Raw genomic sequence first — 15,473 nt, 5'->3', positions numbered from 1 at the left:
TATTCAATACAGAGTCACTGGGGAGCCGGAGTCCATCCCAACAAGGAACGGATACAAGGTATGATACAATCTGGACAGGACATGAATCCAGCACAAGTCACATCTAAATAAATGTGATATTGGAATTCTCCTTGAAAAGGAAAAAAATGGCTTGATCCTAATGGAGTAAACCTTGCTTGCAAGACATGGTGCACAATCTTAAAAGCACACCATATACAGTTAATAATAAAAGTGAGGTAAATGTTTTGTTGCATTGAATTCCTACCTGAACTACTTGATGTGCGTTAGTGTCATCCAGTACGAGCTCTGTCAGTGCTGCACAGCAGGCTGGAAAAGAGAGTGAAGCATCAGGTGGGAGTATTTTTATTTAATGACTGGCAAAATAAGAGAGTGGTTCATGGGATGTAGGAAATGATTGGATCTAACCAGACAGTACACGAGTATTATACAGCAAATGGAACAGCTGGTTAATTTCTTACAGCTTTGCTCAGATGCAAAGGCAGCCACAGAAACTAAACTAGAAGGCAGTGGAAGCCTGTGTAAATTGTCCAGCCTTTTCAGGCTTGCATTTACACTTTTCAAACAACATTCTTTCTGTTTATTTCCTTACATTCATTTTTAGATAGTAAAGACAGTATGGTGAATCAAAACTAGACCTTTCTATGAATTTGTGTGGATTGGATAATTCCGGACTGGGCACCAGGCTCACCTGCCTGTAGTGACAGTGTGTTTTCCAGGATTTCTTGAGGACTTAGCTCTTCTGATATATGCTGTTGCTGGATCCTTCTAGCAGCATTGGCACTGGATAAACTCCCAATAGAGGAACGGTCAGACACATATTCTCTACCACTGCAGGGAAGGAACACGCAAAGGTTATTTATCTCCATGATTTAATACATGGCAATCATTGGCAAAGATTATTATTATTATAATAATTGCTTACACTTATATAGCATTTCTCTGGACACTCCACTTTTTACAGGTAATGGGGACTCTCCTTAACCACCACCAATGTGCAGCCCCCAACTTGATGATGTGACGGCAGCCATAGTGTGCCAGAACACTCACCACACATCAGCTATCAAGGGGGAGAACAGAGTGATCAAGCCAACTCATAGATGGGGATTATTATAAGGCCATGTTTGGTAAGGGCCTTTGGCCAGGATGCCGTGGTTACACCCCTACTCTTTTTGAGAAACGCCCTGGATTTTTAATGATCACAGAGAGTCAGGACCTTGGTTTTATGTCTCATCTGAAGGACGGCGCCTTTTTAGAGCATTTTGTCCCTGTCACTATACTGGGGCATAGACTGCAGGGTGAGCGCCCCCCTGCTGGCCCCACTAATACCTCTTCCAGCAGCAACCTTAGTTTTTCCCAGGAGGTCTCCCATCCAGGTACTGACCAGGCTCACAGCTTCAGTGGGTTGCCAGATGTGAGTTGCAGGGTGACATGGCTGCTGGTTATCATTATTGTTTTTGTTACTGATTTTAAAAATATATCATACCACAACTTTTAAAATTCAATTATGCTGAAAATCTAAAGAGTTCACGAATGGCTATAAACAAAAGAGAAACATGTGGGCTGCTTACAGCTTTGGTTGACAATAGCTTAATCTTATTTTGCCTCTTTGTGTAACTGATTAAAAGGATTTACTTTCATAAACAAGGGGTCTAGTCCTTTTTACCTCACCAAGCTGGTTAAAAATATCAAAATTCTGTTTACTGTGTTTTCATAGTTATGGGATAAAAACGTCTTTTAAGATGAAGTACAGATGCCTTACATGGTAGAGAACTTCTTTATTTTTTTCCTGTGTGTCTTATTTATTTCTCAGCTGAAAGAAATTAATGGAAGCTTGTGATACTGTTAAAAGCAACAACTGAAGATAAATGTATTCTCATTCCACTTACAAGTTATTCTTAACTGAGCAAGGTGGGAAACCAAGATGAAAAAGATAAGATTAAAATGTCAGTTTAATAAATCAAAATACAATCCAATGGATCTATTCACCACATCAGCGTTAAACATTTACTGTTAGTGCCTAGAGAACTACAAAGACGTCAGAAAATAGGGAGAAACTTATTACATGATTACAAACATGCATTTTGCCATCAGCTATGCATCACCCTGCAGCTCTCCACTGGCTACCCACTGAAGCTAAGCAGGGTTGAGCCTGGTCAGTACCTGGATGAGAGACCTCCTGGGAAGCTATGGTTGCTGCTAGAAGTGGTGTTAGTGGGGTCAGTAGGGGGCACCCACCCTGCAGTATGTGTGGGTCCTATTGCCCTGGTATAGTGGCGGGGACTCTATACTGTAGTGGGTTCTGTCTTTCGGATGAGGCGTTAAACCGAGGTCCTGACTCTCAGTGGTCATTAAAGATCCCCGGGCATTTCTCGATAAGAGTAGGGAGTTGTCCTGGTGTTATCCTCGGCCTTTACAGTGGCCTCCAGATTGTCCCCATGTATGATTGGCTTGCACTTGCCCTGTGATGGACTGGCGTCCTGTCCAGGGTGTACCCTGCCTTGTGCTCGTTGCTTGCCGGGTAGGCTCCGGCTTCCTGCGACACCGTGTGGTATAAAGTGGTTTGGCAAATGACGTGACATGATAAACTTGCATTTTGGTAGATTTTGAACAAAAACACTTTAAGCAAAGCCAAGAATAAAAAACAGCTACATTAAAACTTTAGCCCACTTACTAATCACAATAGCACCCAGTATCTTAAGGCAAAAAACTGTGTGTTATTAAGAAGAATTTCTAGCAAATAAAAAGCCACCATCATGTGCTGTGAACAGGACAATGTTTTAATTAAATACAGGCCTAAATGGAAATAACAGGGTTTTAAACTAGTTTTATAGCAAATGGATACAGATAGGAGTATGAGAACATATTGTTTTTTTCCCAACAAGGGCCATGAGTATATTTAGATTTCTATGAAAAAATATTCTCCTCCAGGAAGCCATTCCACAAGTGTAATAACAGCCAGGAAGGAGTTCTTTCTCAAAAAAAATGTATAACCAGATGTGTCTGTAATAACATTTCTAAGCCGAAACAAACCTTGCTCCCTAGTTTGTTGTCAGTCCTCTGGCTTAATATGCACAATCAGTATCCGTAGATAAAAACATCACCATCTTTAAAACTCTTTAACTACCATTTATCATTTTTTGTCTGGCTTACTAGCTTTCACAAGAAATAGGTTTCACAAGAACCCATTTATTTATCCAATTTCAGTCCGCTTGCCCTGTCTATGGAGCTCCATTGCATAGTTATAAGGCAAGGAAGCAGACATAAACCTACCCTTTCTAAAGACTTATTTGATGGGAAAGGAAAAGGAAAAAAATAAAGAAGGAAAGGGAGCCTTGCTTGAAACTGGGATGGTAGTACCCCTGCAGCCAGGCCTGAGGGTGGTATTTCCCAGTGAGTACAATACCCAGCCAATTTTAGCATAAAAAATGGTTATGTGCCCTTGTTGTCTCAACACCTCTTAGGCAAAAGGTGAAGTTGTGTAAAATGCCAGTATGGCAGTGAGAGGGATTAGTGCATCCAACAGGAAGCAAATGGCCTGTATAAATGTGAAGACTAAGCCATTGTGATATTACTTCATTTCCTACTTTCTATTGTTTAAAAACTCTGCAATGTCCAATTCACAAGAGTTGAATTTATTAGCATAAGAACAAAAGGTTACAAACTAAAGAAGGCTACACTATCATCTTCGGTTGCTAGTAGCTAATTGGGCCAACTTTTCATCTACCCATTTCTTGAAAGAGGGGTAACAACGTCAACATGGTCTGTCTTGGTCTAGACCCCCAACAATTATTAGTACTGCTTTTCCCTGTAATGTAAAAAAGAGTACCAAGAATGGTGTTCTCATGCGTAGTAATGCTGTGATAAGACCTTGGGTCTTTCCAAGCTGTTTTCTTATGAGCCTTTTGCAATTACAGCCTGACAGAAGTCCTGCGGCAGGAGTGCTGTGAAACTTGCCAGTCACGATCGTAATCCCTCCTCTTAAGGGCACTCCGGCCCTTTCATATTTTAGTTGATTATGTGCACCTGCCCTCTGTTTGTCCCTCCTTAGGAAGACGGATACCCGGAGGCCCGCCTACCTGGTCGCCCTACGTCCACGGCTTGAAGGCATAGGCTTCCTAATGGTGTCCTGACCAAGCTGAGTCCGGGTGCTCGGAGCGCCTGGCCTCGTCACCCCATTTTAATCTCCTTGTCCCATGTTCCATGTTCCTGTTTTTTTCATCGTTTTGTCTTGGATGGACCTACTGGTTTTGGACCTTGGACTGCGCAGCGGATTCCCCCTTTTGGACTGTTGTAGAAATGATCGCCTGGGCCACACCCCCCGCGCACTGGATCACCACAGTCTCACCCCCCTGTCTGCCATCCAGTCCTGCTCCTACTTGTCACGATTGCTACTCCTCCTCTTAAGGGCGCTCCAGCCCTTCCTTGTTCTGTCCTATTCCCCGCACCTGTTTCTTATTCCAGCCCCTCTTCAGTTCCCCCTTAAAAGCCAGACGCAGACGTCACTCGAGGCTCTTTATTGAATCCCGTTTCGTGAGAGCCCGGGTCCTGCTGTGTCTGGCTCCGTTATGATTTTAACTTTCTGTTCCTGATCCCCCCCGCCGGTTCCGACCTGGTTCCCGTTCTTTATCCCCCGGATGGATCGCCTGGCCATGGACTTTAGCTTCTGTCTTGGATTACCCATTTGGACTTCTACATGGATTGTTCTCCCCGGTATCACTACCCCTGGACACCTGCACCCCTTGGACACGCCCCCTGTCTCCATACCCTCTCCTGCATGACTTTTTCCTAGTGTTTCCTCACAATTCCGGATCGTGTCGTCTGCATAGGGCTTGGAAAGAACTGTTCGTGACACTACTGCGTTTCTTCCGGATTATACCGTCTGCACAGGGTCCTAAACTACACATCGTGACACTTGCCCTTGTAAGATGTGCAGCAGCTGCTTGATGCCTCCCCAGACACGGATCTCAGCGCTGGTTTCAGGGTCCTCACACAGCTGCACCAGAATCCACACCACACTCCAGAGCAGCTTGAGGTGCTCGGAGTGAAGGAGGCTCAGCAAAATAGGGACCCCTTCAAAGACTTTAACCTGCTCCCTCACCTGCTGGTCAGCACACAGCAGGCGGAGCAGCTCTGCAGCCATCCTGAGGAGGAAAAATGGAACCCATGCATACACAGGGATTTAAGAATTTGAACCGGCACTGAATAAACAGGTTAGAGACACCATTAGAAAATAAGACTAAGGCTTTCAAATGATTCTATGAGAAAAACCTCTAAAATACTTTTTACTTTAACAAACTCTTTTACTAAAAGCGACTTCCATAGTTTAACAGATAACGATCTTAGGTTAATGGTAATTTCAAAATTTGTAGCGTTTAGATCAGTTTACAGAGAATAAGTGCATGAATTACCTTTTTAAAAGCAAATCATATTCCTGCAATATCATCAAAAGATTTTCCACAATCATGAGCTCCCCGATCTTCTCTTTATAATCTGGGCTGAAAACAAAAATACAACAAGCCACGTCAAAGTAATGCAGCATCCAAAATGGAATCCATAAAAGTAAATAACATTACTTTGTCACTTAATAAGAGTGTTGATTACATTTCAGAACTTTAATTGAATTAAAATACCTCCAGAAACTACCTATGACCCACATACAGTAGCTCTTTTATTATTGCACAGCCAACAGATTGAAAACATCTGATTTCATGTAAAGCTTCATTGCTTAGCCACCTCTTCTTCCGAAACCTACCTTTCAACTATGCTAGTCAAAGCCAGGAGAGCTCCTAGCAGAACACTGTTGTCTCTGGCTGCAAGAAGTTTCACTAACGTCTGCAAAGAAACACCACAGCAAGCCAATGTCATCACCTCTGAGTGAGATAGCAGCAGGGCAACATGAAAACAGTGGCAGCCTCCTTGTTAGAAAACTACAGCATGAATCATGACACAGAGTTTTTTAACATGTTTCTCAACCTCCCTTTCTATCACACTGTCAACAATTTGCTTTGTCTTAAAACTTACGCATAAAGTGAGGGTACACAGTAGTGATTATTGTCAGACACAATACGGTATCAAGTAATCTTGTTGCAGTTGTACAAAGTATAACTACAGTACATACAACAGAGTAGTCCTTTATCTCTATTTGTACTAACAGAGCCCAATTTGCTGACATGGACCTATAGTCTAAGAAGTCTATGTATCTGTTTTCTAACTGCTTATTCCAATAAGCAGGAAGAGGAGCCGAAGTCTATCTGGCAAGCAGAAGTTATAAGTGTGGTACCAAAATTATTTAACCTGTATTAACCTGTAAACAAGGAATACAAAGTAAATTTTCTTCTGTTGAAACGCCAGTTTTGATTTGCTTTGTTTAAAATTTTGCAATTTAGAAATATAATTTTTTGGGTGTGTCAGAGAGGCTCAAGACTAAGACCGTTGAGAAATTCCTTTGTGATTCTGCTTTGGTTTACTTCAGGATCATGTTTTGAAACTCAACACCAACATTTATTTTGCAGATAAGGTATTTCATTTGTATCTGCTTAATATAGCAGATTTGCAGAAAAAAAAAAGATTCCCCTTTCTCATTAGTATTTTAAAGGGTACTAACAGGATATTTGGTTCCATCTGAATACCAAAAGCATAATATAAAATAGTTTTTAATTGCTTATAAGTATTACATTGCTACATAGATTACCTTATGAGCTCCACAAGCAATAATCCATTTTCTCTGCTCTTCAGCTGCGGCGATTTTTTGAAAAATATCTGAACAAAAACAATAAATAGTTATCATACAAAAACTAACACAATTTTCAAAAATGTGTGTGTCGAATAGAATATGAGAAATCTTACACGTCATATTGACCAGCTTGTCCATTACAAATGGCTCTTCTCCACATTCAAGATATTCATTTGAAACTGTCTCCATGTGCTGTAGATGAGATACACTTTATAGAACTTAAGCTCAGGCTTATACTGAAAGTAGAGTATTTTCAACAATATTTTTTAAATTAAATACATTTTTGCTTAAAGAGACATTTACGTTTAAGTTACAAAGTGACAAAAAATGATTCAAGTTCGAATAATCACATACAGGTATATTTTATGTCACATGCTTTCTTTACCTGAGCTAGACAATCAATTCCTTGTAGCTTGTGAAAAACTTTCTAAAGGTGGAAAGAAAACAGAGGTACTGATGAACACCATCCTTAGTTTTAGCAAAACAGTGTTATAACAGCACAGAGAAAACAATTTGACTGGAAGAATATCAGTTTGAAGATTACAGTCACAAAGTATATATTTGTGCAATCTTGGTTAATCTGTACTGTACGTTGTAAGCTCCAAAGACTTTAAAACTGCCCACATATAGTTCACGTTTCATACTTTTATTACATATGTTTAGAAACCAAGTTCTATCTACACAACTGACCATCTATAGAAGCAATCATCGGAGAAAACTAAACATTGCGACTCATCGTATTGTGATTTGAATTTGACATGCCTAATTCATTCTTACTAGGGCGTATTCTAATAAAAAACTTAAATATATACTTAAATACATTTATTGGTACTTTATACAGTACATGTACAGCAAAATATGAAGTCTTCTAGGAAAGTTCTGTGTTTTCCAATGGACCAGCATTAAACACTATAAATCGGTTCGATATAAGGCTATTGTAATAATGCTTATTACCATGCTGGGCAGCATAAAAATTCCGAAACTTCTGAAGTGAAAAACTGTTTTAGTGGATTCGAAGGACCAGCGGAAAGTGAGTTCAGGTCTTAAACAATGTAACCGAAAGGCCAGCTGTTTCCTTTTGTTTGATCGTGACCCTGGTGTTACTGCACGGGGCCAGGGTATGTGAGTAACAGGATAAACGATACGCGCAGCAGCAGGATATCTCTCCAGATCACTGTGCTTCAGTGAAAGCACTTCCTCAGCAGAATTAAACTCACTGCAAGCAGGTGGCTCTTAGACCTTCTGTAAATCGCATACATTCATTATGAAAGTATTTGCAGTAGAAAAATAAGTATATCTTCTAGTTTGTCCTATGACACCAATCTGAGCTTTTAAAAAATTGTGCATTGTAATTTGACAGCGGGGCAGTTTAAAATGTACCTGGTACAGTGGCTCTCTCATTAGCAGTCGCAGACAAATCAACACTCGCAGGAAGTTATCAGCTTGGGCATGATCAGTCCACTCACTGAGTACAAAGAGTATATGCAACACTGTCAGTAAGCAGTATTTTAAATTTATGATGCATGTTGAGTCTTAAATGCCTCCTTCATAATATAGAGAATTAAGACAAGTGTAAACAAATTAAAACACATGCCCAATAATGTCTCCTTTTGCCTTTTCCTATCCTGCTGATTACTTGAAGCTACAAATGGAAATTATTCCTAAGCACATCTAACTAGACTACAAAACCTACATTGGCATTTGTTATTTAATACATTATTATTGTTGTCAGAAAATATATCAAAAGTCTATACTGGAGCCACAGTGGCTCATCTGTCCAGAGTTCAGTCTGATTTTCATTGTGTTAAATGGACTAAAGAGCATGAACCCCCCCCCGAAATGGGGAGGTGGGTCATCCCAGGAATTACCACCAGAGCTGGTCCCCACATATACAGCAGGGTGGGGACTGGAGCTATTGGGGTACACTACTTCTCTCAAGGGTACAGCAACAGTGTTTTGCAGTGGAGACTCAAACCCACAACCTGTGAGCCCAAAGCTTCCTCCTACAAAGGTTCTTCCCCTTTCCCCTAATTCCTAAGATTATTCAAACTAGATTTTCAGTCTGACATTGAAAAACTCACTTGATATAGGCAAGCTACAGCAGCATTCCCGAAAGGACCATAATGAATGATGCCTATGGTTTTACCTGGAGGTTAATCTGTTCTTAACCAGAGCAGTGAATATGTCCAGAAAATGTTTGTGCTGTGGTCGGCTGCTGAAGTTCCTTTCATTCTTGTAAGTCACGCTTTGTGTCACAAAAGAAGAAGCAAATGGTGATTTGCAACGTAAACAATACCATTTGTCTTATTAATGTAATGTTAACACTGCATCTTCACAAGGCTTTTGCAATAATTGCATTCAATGTGCTTTGACAACTGTGAAAAATACAGCTTTACAGTGCCGAAGGTGTTTTTTTTCTCCTTTTTTCTCCTTCTCCTGCGAGAACAGTGAAGAAGAAGCCTGAAACAGCCTTTGACAGCAGGTGTGGAGCCAGAGTAGCTTTGAAACAACATTTAGACGTCATGATGTCCATCTGATAAGCTGAAAAAATAAGGTTTTGAAGGTCAAGCTTCTATTGTAGTTAATGATATGAGACAAATTATTTCAGGGGCATTGAGATACAGTACTCTACAAAGAAACCCATCACACAAGTGCCCAAGCAGAGGGAGAAGGCCTCACCATGTCAGCACGAAGACACAATTCTAAACTTTTGAATGATGTTACAATTGTGTTTTTCTAAGGATTTGTTTGACTTATAGGTTGACTTATAGGCCTTACCAATAGTTTCATAAACCTTACGAAATTACTTAAAAATAAATTGGGCCAATTAAAAAGTTTTTTTTGTAATTTCTGCGACTATAACTTGATTTCTTCTATACAGATCATATTGTAAGGTATGGAAGACTTTGCCCTTGCTACTGCTTTAGTGCCAGAGTCAAAACATCTAAAACAATCAGCAAATACTTGGTGATTTTTATTTTGTTTTATAAAAAATGTCAATCTCACTCTTATTTTTCTAGGGCACATCTTCATTACCCAATCAATTAAAACTATACTAAAGGTTCCAGATAGTTTTCACAAGACATTTTGGTACTTCGTATAAAGATGTTTTCGAGCATTCATCGGCAGTGCTACCTGATGAAAGAGAAGTGAAATAAAGATGAAGGAACACATTTCCAAAATTAAGTCTCTTGAAAATATAACAACTTGGTTGTTGCTTAGACCATTATGATTCTCAAAGGAAGAAGAAACGTCTTCCATTAAAGCATATCTAAAGAATTCGGAATGTTATTTTAGAAAAAAAACTTAAAATAAAATAACTGATATGTCAATGTTTGTTTTGATACTGAGGACTTCAAGTATTGCTTGAAGTATACAGTACATAAAAAAATTACTGTACTGTTAATACAAATTAAGTAAACTACATTGTGCACCTCCATACCTAAAATTCTCCAATTCTATATCCTCAGTGGATTGTTGTTGCTGATTCCTGTTTTTAATGGTACTATTCCTTTGAAGGGAGGGTTGTTGCTGTGATTTTGCAACACTGCTACATGCCTTGTTACAGCTCACAGCTCCAACCTGCAAAGACACACAGAAAATAGACATTCTTCATAGAGAAAAGCAATCTTGTTAATATTTTTAAAGACTATTCAGGGAATTTGAAACATGGATTTAAATATTACAATATAAAAAATGGAGTTATTGTAGCAGGAAGGCAAAATACTGAATACAGAAGGTTTTACATATCTATTCTCTCACTTTTAATACAATAAGTAATGAATAAATATAGCTAAGGGATTTACCTGACTTTTGCTTGCTGCCGGAACACTAAGCAAGGAGTAGAGTCTTTTGAGGTCTGAGAATTCCCTGAATATAAAAAGACACATTTTATTAGTACTGAGGAAGAACATGTTAATAACAGAGGACACCAAACCCAAAGTTACACAATATTAAAATCTAATATACGTTACATGAGACGCATTAACCTAAACTATATATTTTTTAAATATATATTTAATCCTTACTTGTCAGCACTTCCTTTTGTCTTTGTCAATCGTCCTTTTTCCGTTCGTTTTACCTTTTTATCTTGGTCAGGCATGGTAAAGTCTCAGGCTGACTGCATTTAGTAGTCATTCCTAAAAATCCACACAAAAATCAGTTAAGTAACCATTTAATCTGTTGTAATGTAAGATATATGTTACATAAATACTGTTGCATTACGAAGGATAACTGAACGACTGAACTGACTGTAAATTGTACTAACATATAAAGCCCAATAAATAAAATATACAACATTTTCTATAACCGAATTTATTACAGTGCTCCTTTCTAGAGAACTTAATAGTCATTAGACGGACTGTGTTAAAACAACATACGCATATTAACCACAGAGAGGACAAAAAAACATTATGGTACTCATTCAGATGGCATGCTGGAAAACAAAATTGTACACAGCATTAAGTGAATTCCCAGTGCAGCCGCAGGTCTGTACGTGCTACTGTTTATTCAACATTAGAAAACCTGCGAAGCTAATTGATAAACAGAAGGGAATAGTTAGGCCATGTCAGCGCAAAACGCTAGTGGCTGTGGAAAACAAAACTCGCTGTCAATCTTCAAGCTTCTTTCAACTACACATATTCTAAAACTATCACTTGCATCATTCGACTATGATGCATACTACTTTTTAAAATGAGTTTCAAACCAACCCGTGTTCGGGAGTTTGTGATTTCGTAACATTCTGAAAGGTCCGTATAGGTGGAGGGCATTCCCGGAAAAACATTGATTTTTTAATCATAGCTATATCTTTGCGACATGATGCTATGCAAGTGATTGTAAAATATTATTTTTATTCTCAGCACCTTTTTAATGAAATGATTTTAGCCATGAGATTACATACATATATATATATATGTGTGTGTATTTCTTTTTTAAAAAAAACACGCTAGAAAATATTTATAGAAAGAAACATTTGAATTTGAATTGAATTTCCTATAAGGTACTATTAATTTGTAAAAATAAATTCTCCAATGAACACTTTAAAATCTTTTTTAACAAGCGACTGTAGAATATTTTCGTGCGGCAAGCGAGACATTTAATTATTAGCAAGAACTGGACTTTATCCTCAGCCAAGAAAACAGTTCCAAAGGTTTACGACATTTATGTTGATGTAGATTCTGCTTATTTTCATTACAGAGACACCAAGTTTGAGAACAAATATATATAATTATTTTCCCTTTAAAAGTTGATTTGCTGGGTTTTTATCTGCAGGGCACTGTCCTCCAGCTCTCCACCCTCATAGAACAGTAACTCGGAGCATACTTCCAAAATAGGCCTATTTTATAGATTCTAGTCCTTCTGCATCAATATCAGAGTTAATCTGGCGACTAATGTGAACCTGTATATGTAGTTCGTCTGGGTAATAGATTGTTGTGGATTTGAGAAATTATTTAGAAAGGGCGCCTTGGAAACGTGACCAAAAGGTCCCCAGAAACAAACGTTTCACTCCATAAATAGCGTGTAAATTCGGAGCATCCGTTCTGACAGTGCGCTTTTGTTTATGTATTTTAATTAATAGCAGCACCTGTGTATTTCGTATTTACAGATCCAAAAACACGTCAGTCGGATTTCTGTTTAAACTGGGGTCGGGGGTCCGAATTGTAAAGGATTTCTTACAAATTATGAAAACGCTGATCCAGAGAACTGTGATCATGCGCTTTGCTAAAAAATGCATTGTTTAGGTTTCGGCGGCGCCGAAAGTAATTTACTTCTGCAGAGAAGGCAGGAAATACTGCACGAAGCACCTGCTTCCTGTCCTAGTTAACCAGAGCAAATAACATTCTTGTTTATAAAAGGGATTCAAAAGGAATAGAGTTGAATTATTCTAGCTAAAGCGCGGATCAATGGTGTTACGCCCCGTGACAAACGAGAATAACATCCCGTCCAACCTATGTGGACAGCAAAATATATTATGTTAGAAAACGTCGTTTATAGGACTATAAGAATATCTGAAAACTAAACTGTTTTCAAAAACACCTCGGGAATACCAAATCTCTCAACCGAGAAATGTGAGATTTCTTGTCAGACACTATAATCATCACAGATGCGCGTCATATTATTCAATTGCATTGACTGTCATCGTGTTACTTTTCGGTTTATTCTAACAGAAATTACGCAGTACTTTTCTGTAATACGTACAGTGTATTTCACATACTGTATGCGTACATAATTCGTATAATATAAAACTTTTAAGTATCGGCTATAGTAATACGTTTAATACAATCCATATCTAGACATTTACAAGCAGAGAGGTTGTGATTTTAATTCTAATAGTAATACAAGTAATTAGGGCTATTTTTTTGTGCAAAACTCATTCATCGTCTGTTGACATTTAAAAATATTTTACCGTATTTACATATTACCGCTTGACTTACAGTGTTTGCGACTGAAAATTCCAAGTCAGCACATTAAGCAACAGCAGGATAGCAAGGACTGTAGATTTTTCTTACCTTCTTCATATCTGCCAAAAAATAAGATTGTGAAAACCACACTAACCTACACGTATTCGTATTATAACATAGTCTAGCGATCCGTCACAACAGTAGTTTATTTTTAATAAAACTCCAAAAACATTGACAGTCTATTACCGAATCGGAAAATAGCTTCTTGAGATAGGAATCGAATTCCGACCAATCATATACACCGATGTTAATAAGTGCCTATTACCATAGTTACCGCTGACGCCGTTCTCGGTCCGGTCGTCATGGATTTGAAAATGCTAAACTCGAATGAAAGAGGAAGGGAGGTGCAAAAATCATACATTTTATTTTATCTAATGGATTAATGCACGAATCCTGTTAGTAGCTGTTTTAATAGTCAAGTAACCAAGGATTGCAGATAACATGACTATTTACCAAAAGGCTTTGTCTGTAGGATTAGGTAAGGACTTTAAATGACATTATTTTCAGATTGTGAAGTAAAATTGTAATTCCTTGTAGAATTGTGATAAATTGAAAAGAATTACAAAAAAAAACATAATCATTACTTTCATTGTATTACATTATAATTGCAAACATTTGAGCTTACATTTTAGTACAAAAATATATTGCGCTCAACCCAATGTTTTAAAGTGACGATATTTATTGGTACAAATTCACTTTAGGTAAATTTCAAAGTTGAAAAACGATATAATTGTACCGATGCAATAACTGCATCACATCTGTGACCAACAGAGCTCACCAAACTCATCATCTGAGATGCTTTGCTGTACGTCCAATGAGTTACTGTCTATTCTTGGGGTGTTCTAACTTTTCAGCAGCTAGTAAAATGCATGCTGAACTGGATTTAAATCTGGAGATTACCTTGGCCAGTCTAGGAATTGTTTTTTTACTTTTTCTTCTGATTGACCCCATGGTATTATTGTATGTTTTAGGTCTTTCGCATGCTGCATGGTGAAGCACAATACAATAACTACTGAAGCATTTTCTTGTACTTATACATACAAGTTGGATCTATTAACTACTAACTACCAAATGGACTAGAAGGGCTAAATAACTTCTCCTTTCAAACCTTTATTATCCTCTTATGTTCCTAAGTGGTGTTCGACGACCAGTAGGAGGCAGTCTTTCCTTTGGTAATGCTCCAGTATCATGACCATGACCACTGTGCTGTAAGAGGTACTGTCCCTTAGACGAGATGTTAAACAGAGGCCAGGCTTCCATGAAACCTGAAAGATTTCATGAAAGATTCCAAGTATAGTCGTGTTAGGATAAATTCCACTTCAGGTTTCTACAGTCTGCCACCCTACATTTCCCAAACTGCTGAAGCTATTTTTCGCTTATCCACTGGTGGAGTGGTGGTGGAGCACTGGTTTCTGCTGGTGAAATAGATCCATCCTATCCCTTTGAGGTAAAAAAACACTATATTAAAGAAAGGAACTACTGTATTAGAATCATTGCCTATTTGTTTTGAACAACTGGATGTGTAATTACACCGGATTTCCTCTAGGTGTCACAACCCAATGATGGTGTTAAGATCACCGTATTTGTATTGTATACAAGCTAAAGGTACTGCCAGAAACTGCGCCGTGAAGTTGGCCCCGTACAAAGAGCACGGATCACTATTTAAATACGTAACGAGTAATACTGGCCTCCTCTGGTTTTCAACCTATTTTACGTTTGAAAGTTCGTATTTTACGTTTGGTAATGAGTTCCTGAGCCTGACGGGCATATATACATAATTTTAGCCCATTAATCAGGAAACAGATCATGGAGATTCCCCTTCAGTAGTGAGTTGCTGTATTTAAGAATCATTCACAGGTTCCTATTCAAAATAATTACTCCACAGTCCTTGTTCCCGTTCATTTCTTTTTAATGCTCTTATCAATAAACCGAGCAACAACTTAGTAAAAATGCCGGGAATGAGTAAAAAAAAAAGTACCATTTTTACTTTATACGACTAAATTTATATTGACGTGGTTAACCATTGACCAAGTTATAAAGAAAACAGAACCCTAGCCCTGTTGTGCCCTGAAGTACTCCCCCTTTTCCTCCCTAAAAAAATCTTAAAAATCTCTTTGGTGTGGCCGCTTTCACTCTCGCGAGACATCGGAGATGCGCTCAGATGGCAATTCACCAAAGATCGGGTACGAACTTTACGGTGTGGTTTGAAGCGGAGACCGACGAACATACGCTGAGGAAATTGCGTACGTGCGTTGTAG

General features: G+C 38.5%; 1 protein-coding gene across 1 annotated transcript in view; it reads right to left on the bottom strand.

Annotated features, from left to right (window-relative positions):
- Positions 1–10,856, bottom strand: part of nek10 (NIMA-related kinase 10) — a 60,898-nt gene extending 50,042 nt beyond the window's left edge. The window contains exons 1-13 of the mRNA XM_088929595.1: positions 10,783–10,856; positions 10,561–10,624; positions 10,197–10,336; positions 8,901–8,999; positions 8,135–8,219; positions 7,140–7,181; positions 6,868–6,946; positions 6,713–6,780; positions 5,774–5,853; positions 5,430–5,516; positions 4,938–5,162; positions 710–849; positions 266–327 (exon numbers count right to left, since the gene is read on the bottom strand). Of these exons, the coding sequence (XP_088785721.1) occupies positions 266–327; positions 710–849; positions 4,938–5,162; positions 5,430–5,516; positions 5,774–5,853; positions 6,713–6,780; positions 6,868–6,946; positions 7,140–7,181; positions 8,135–8,219; positions 8,901–8,999; positions 10,197–10,336; positions 10,561–10,624; positions 10,783–10,856 (1,245 nt within the window). The remainder of the gene's footprint in view (positions 1–265; positions 328–709; positions 850–4,937; positions 5,163–5,429; positions 5,517–5,773; positions 5,854–6,712; positions 6,781–6,867; positions 6,947–7,139; positions 7,182–8,134; positions 8,220–8,900; positions 9,000–10,196; positions 10,337–10,560; positions 10,625–10,782) is intronic.
- Positions 10,857–15,473: the final 4,617 nt, after the last annotated feature.

This window comes from Atractosteus spatula, chromosome 12 (assembly GCF_055471065.1).
Source record: "Atractosteus spatula isolate fAtrSpa1 chromosome 12, fAtrSpa1.hap1, whole genome shotgun sequence".
In the NCBI taxonomy this organism is placed as follows: domain Eukaryota; kingdom Metazoa; phylum Chordata; class Actinopteri; order Semionotiformes; family Lepisosteidae; genus Atractosteus; species Atractosteus spatula.
The sequence above is the reverse complement of the archived record's forward strand: the minus strand, read 5'-3'. Positions and strand labels throughout refer to the sequence as shown.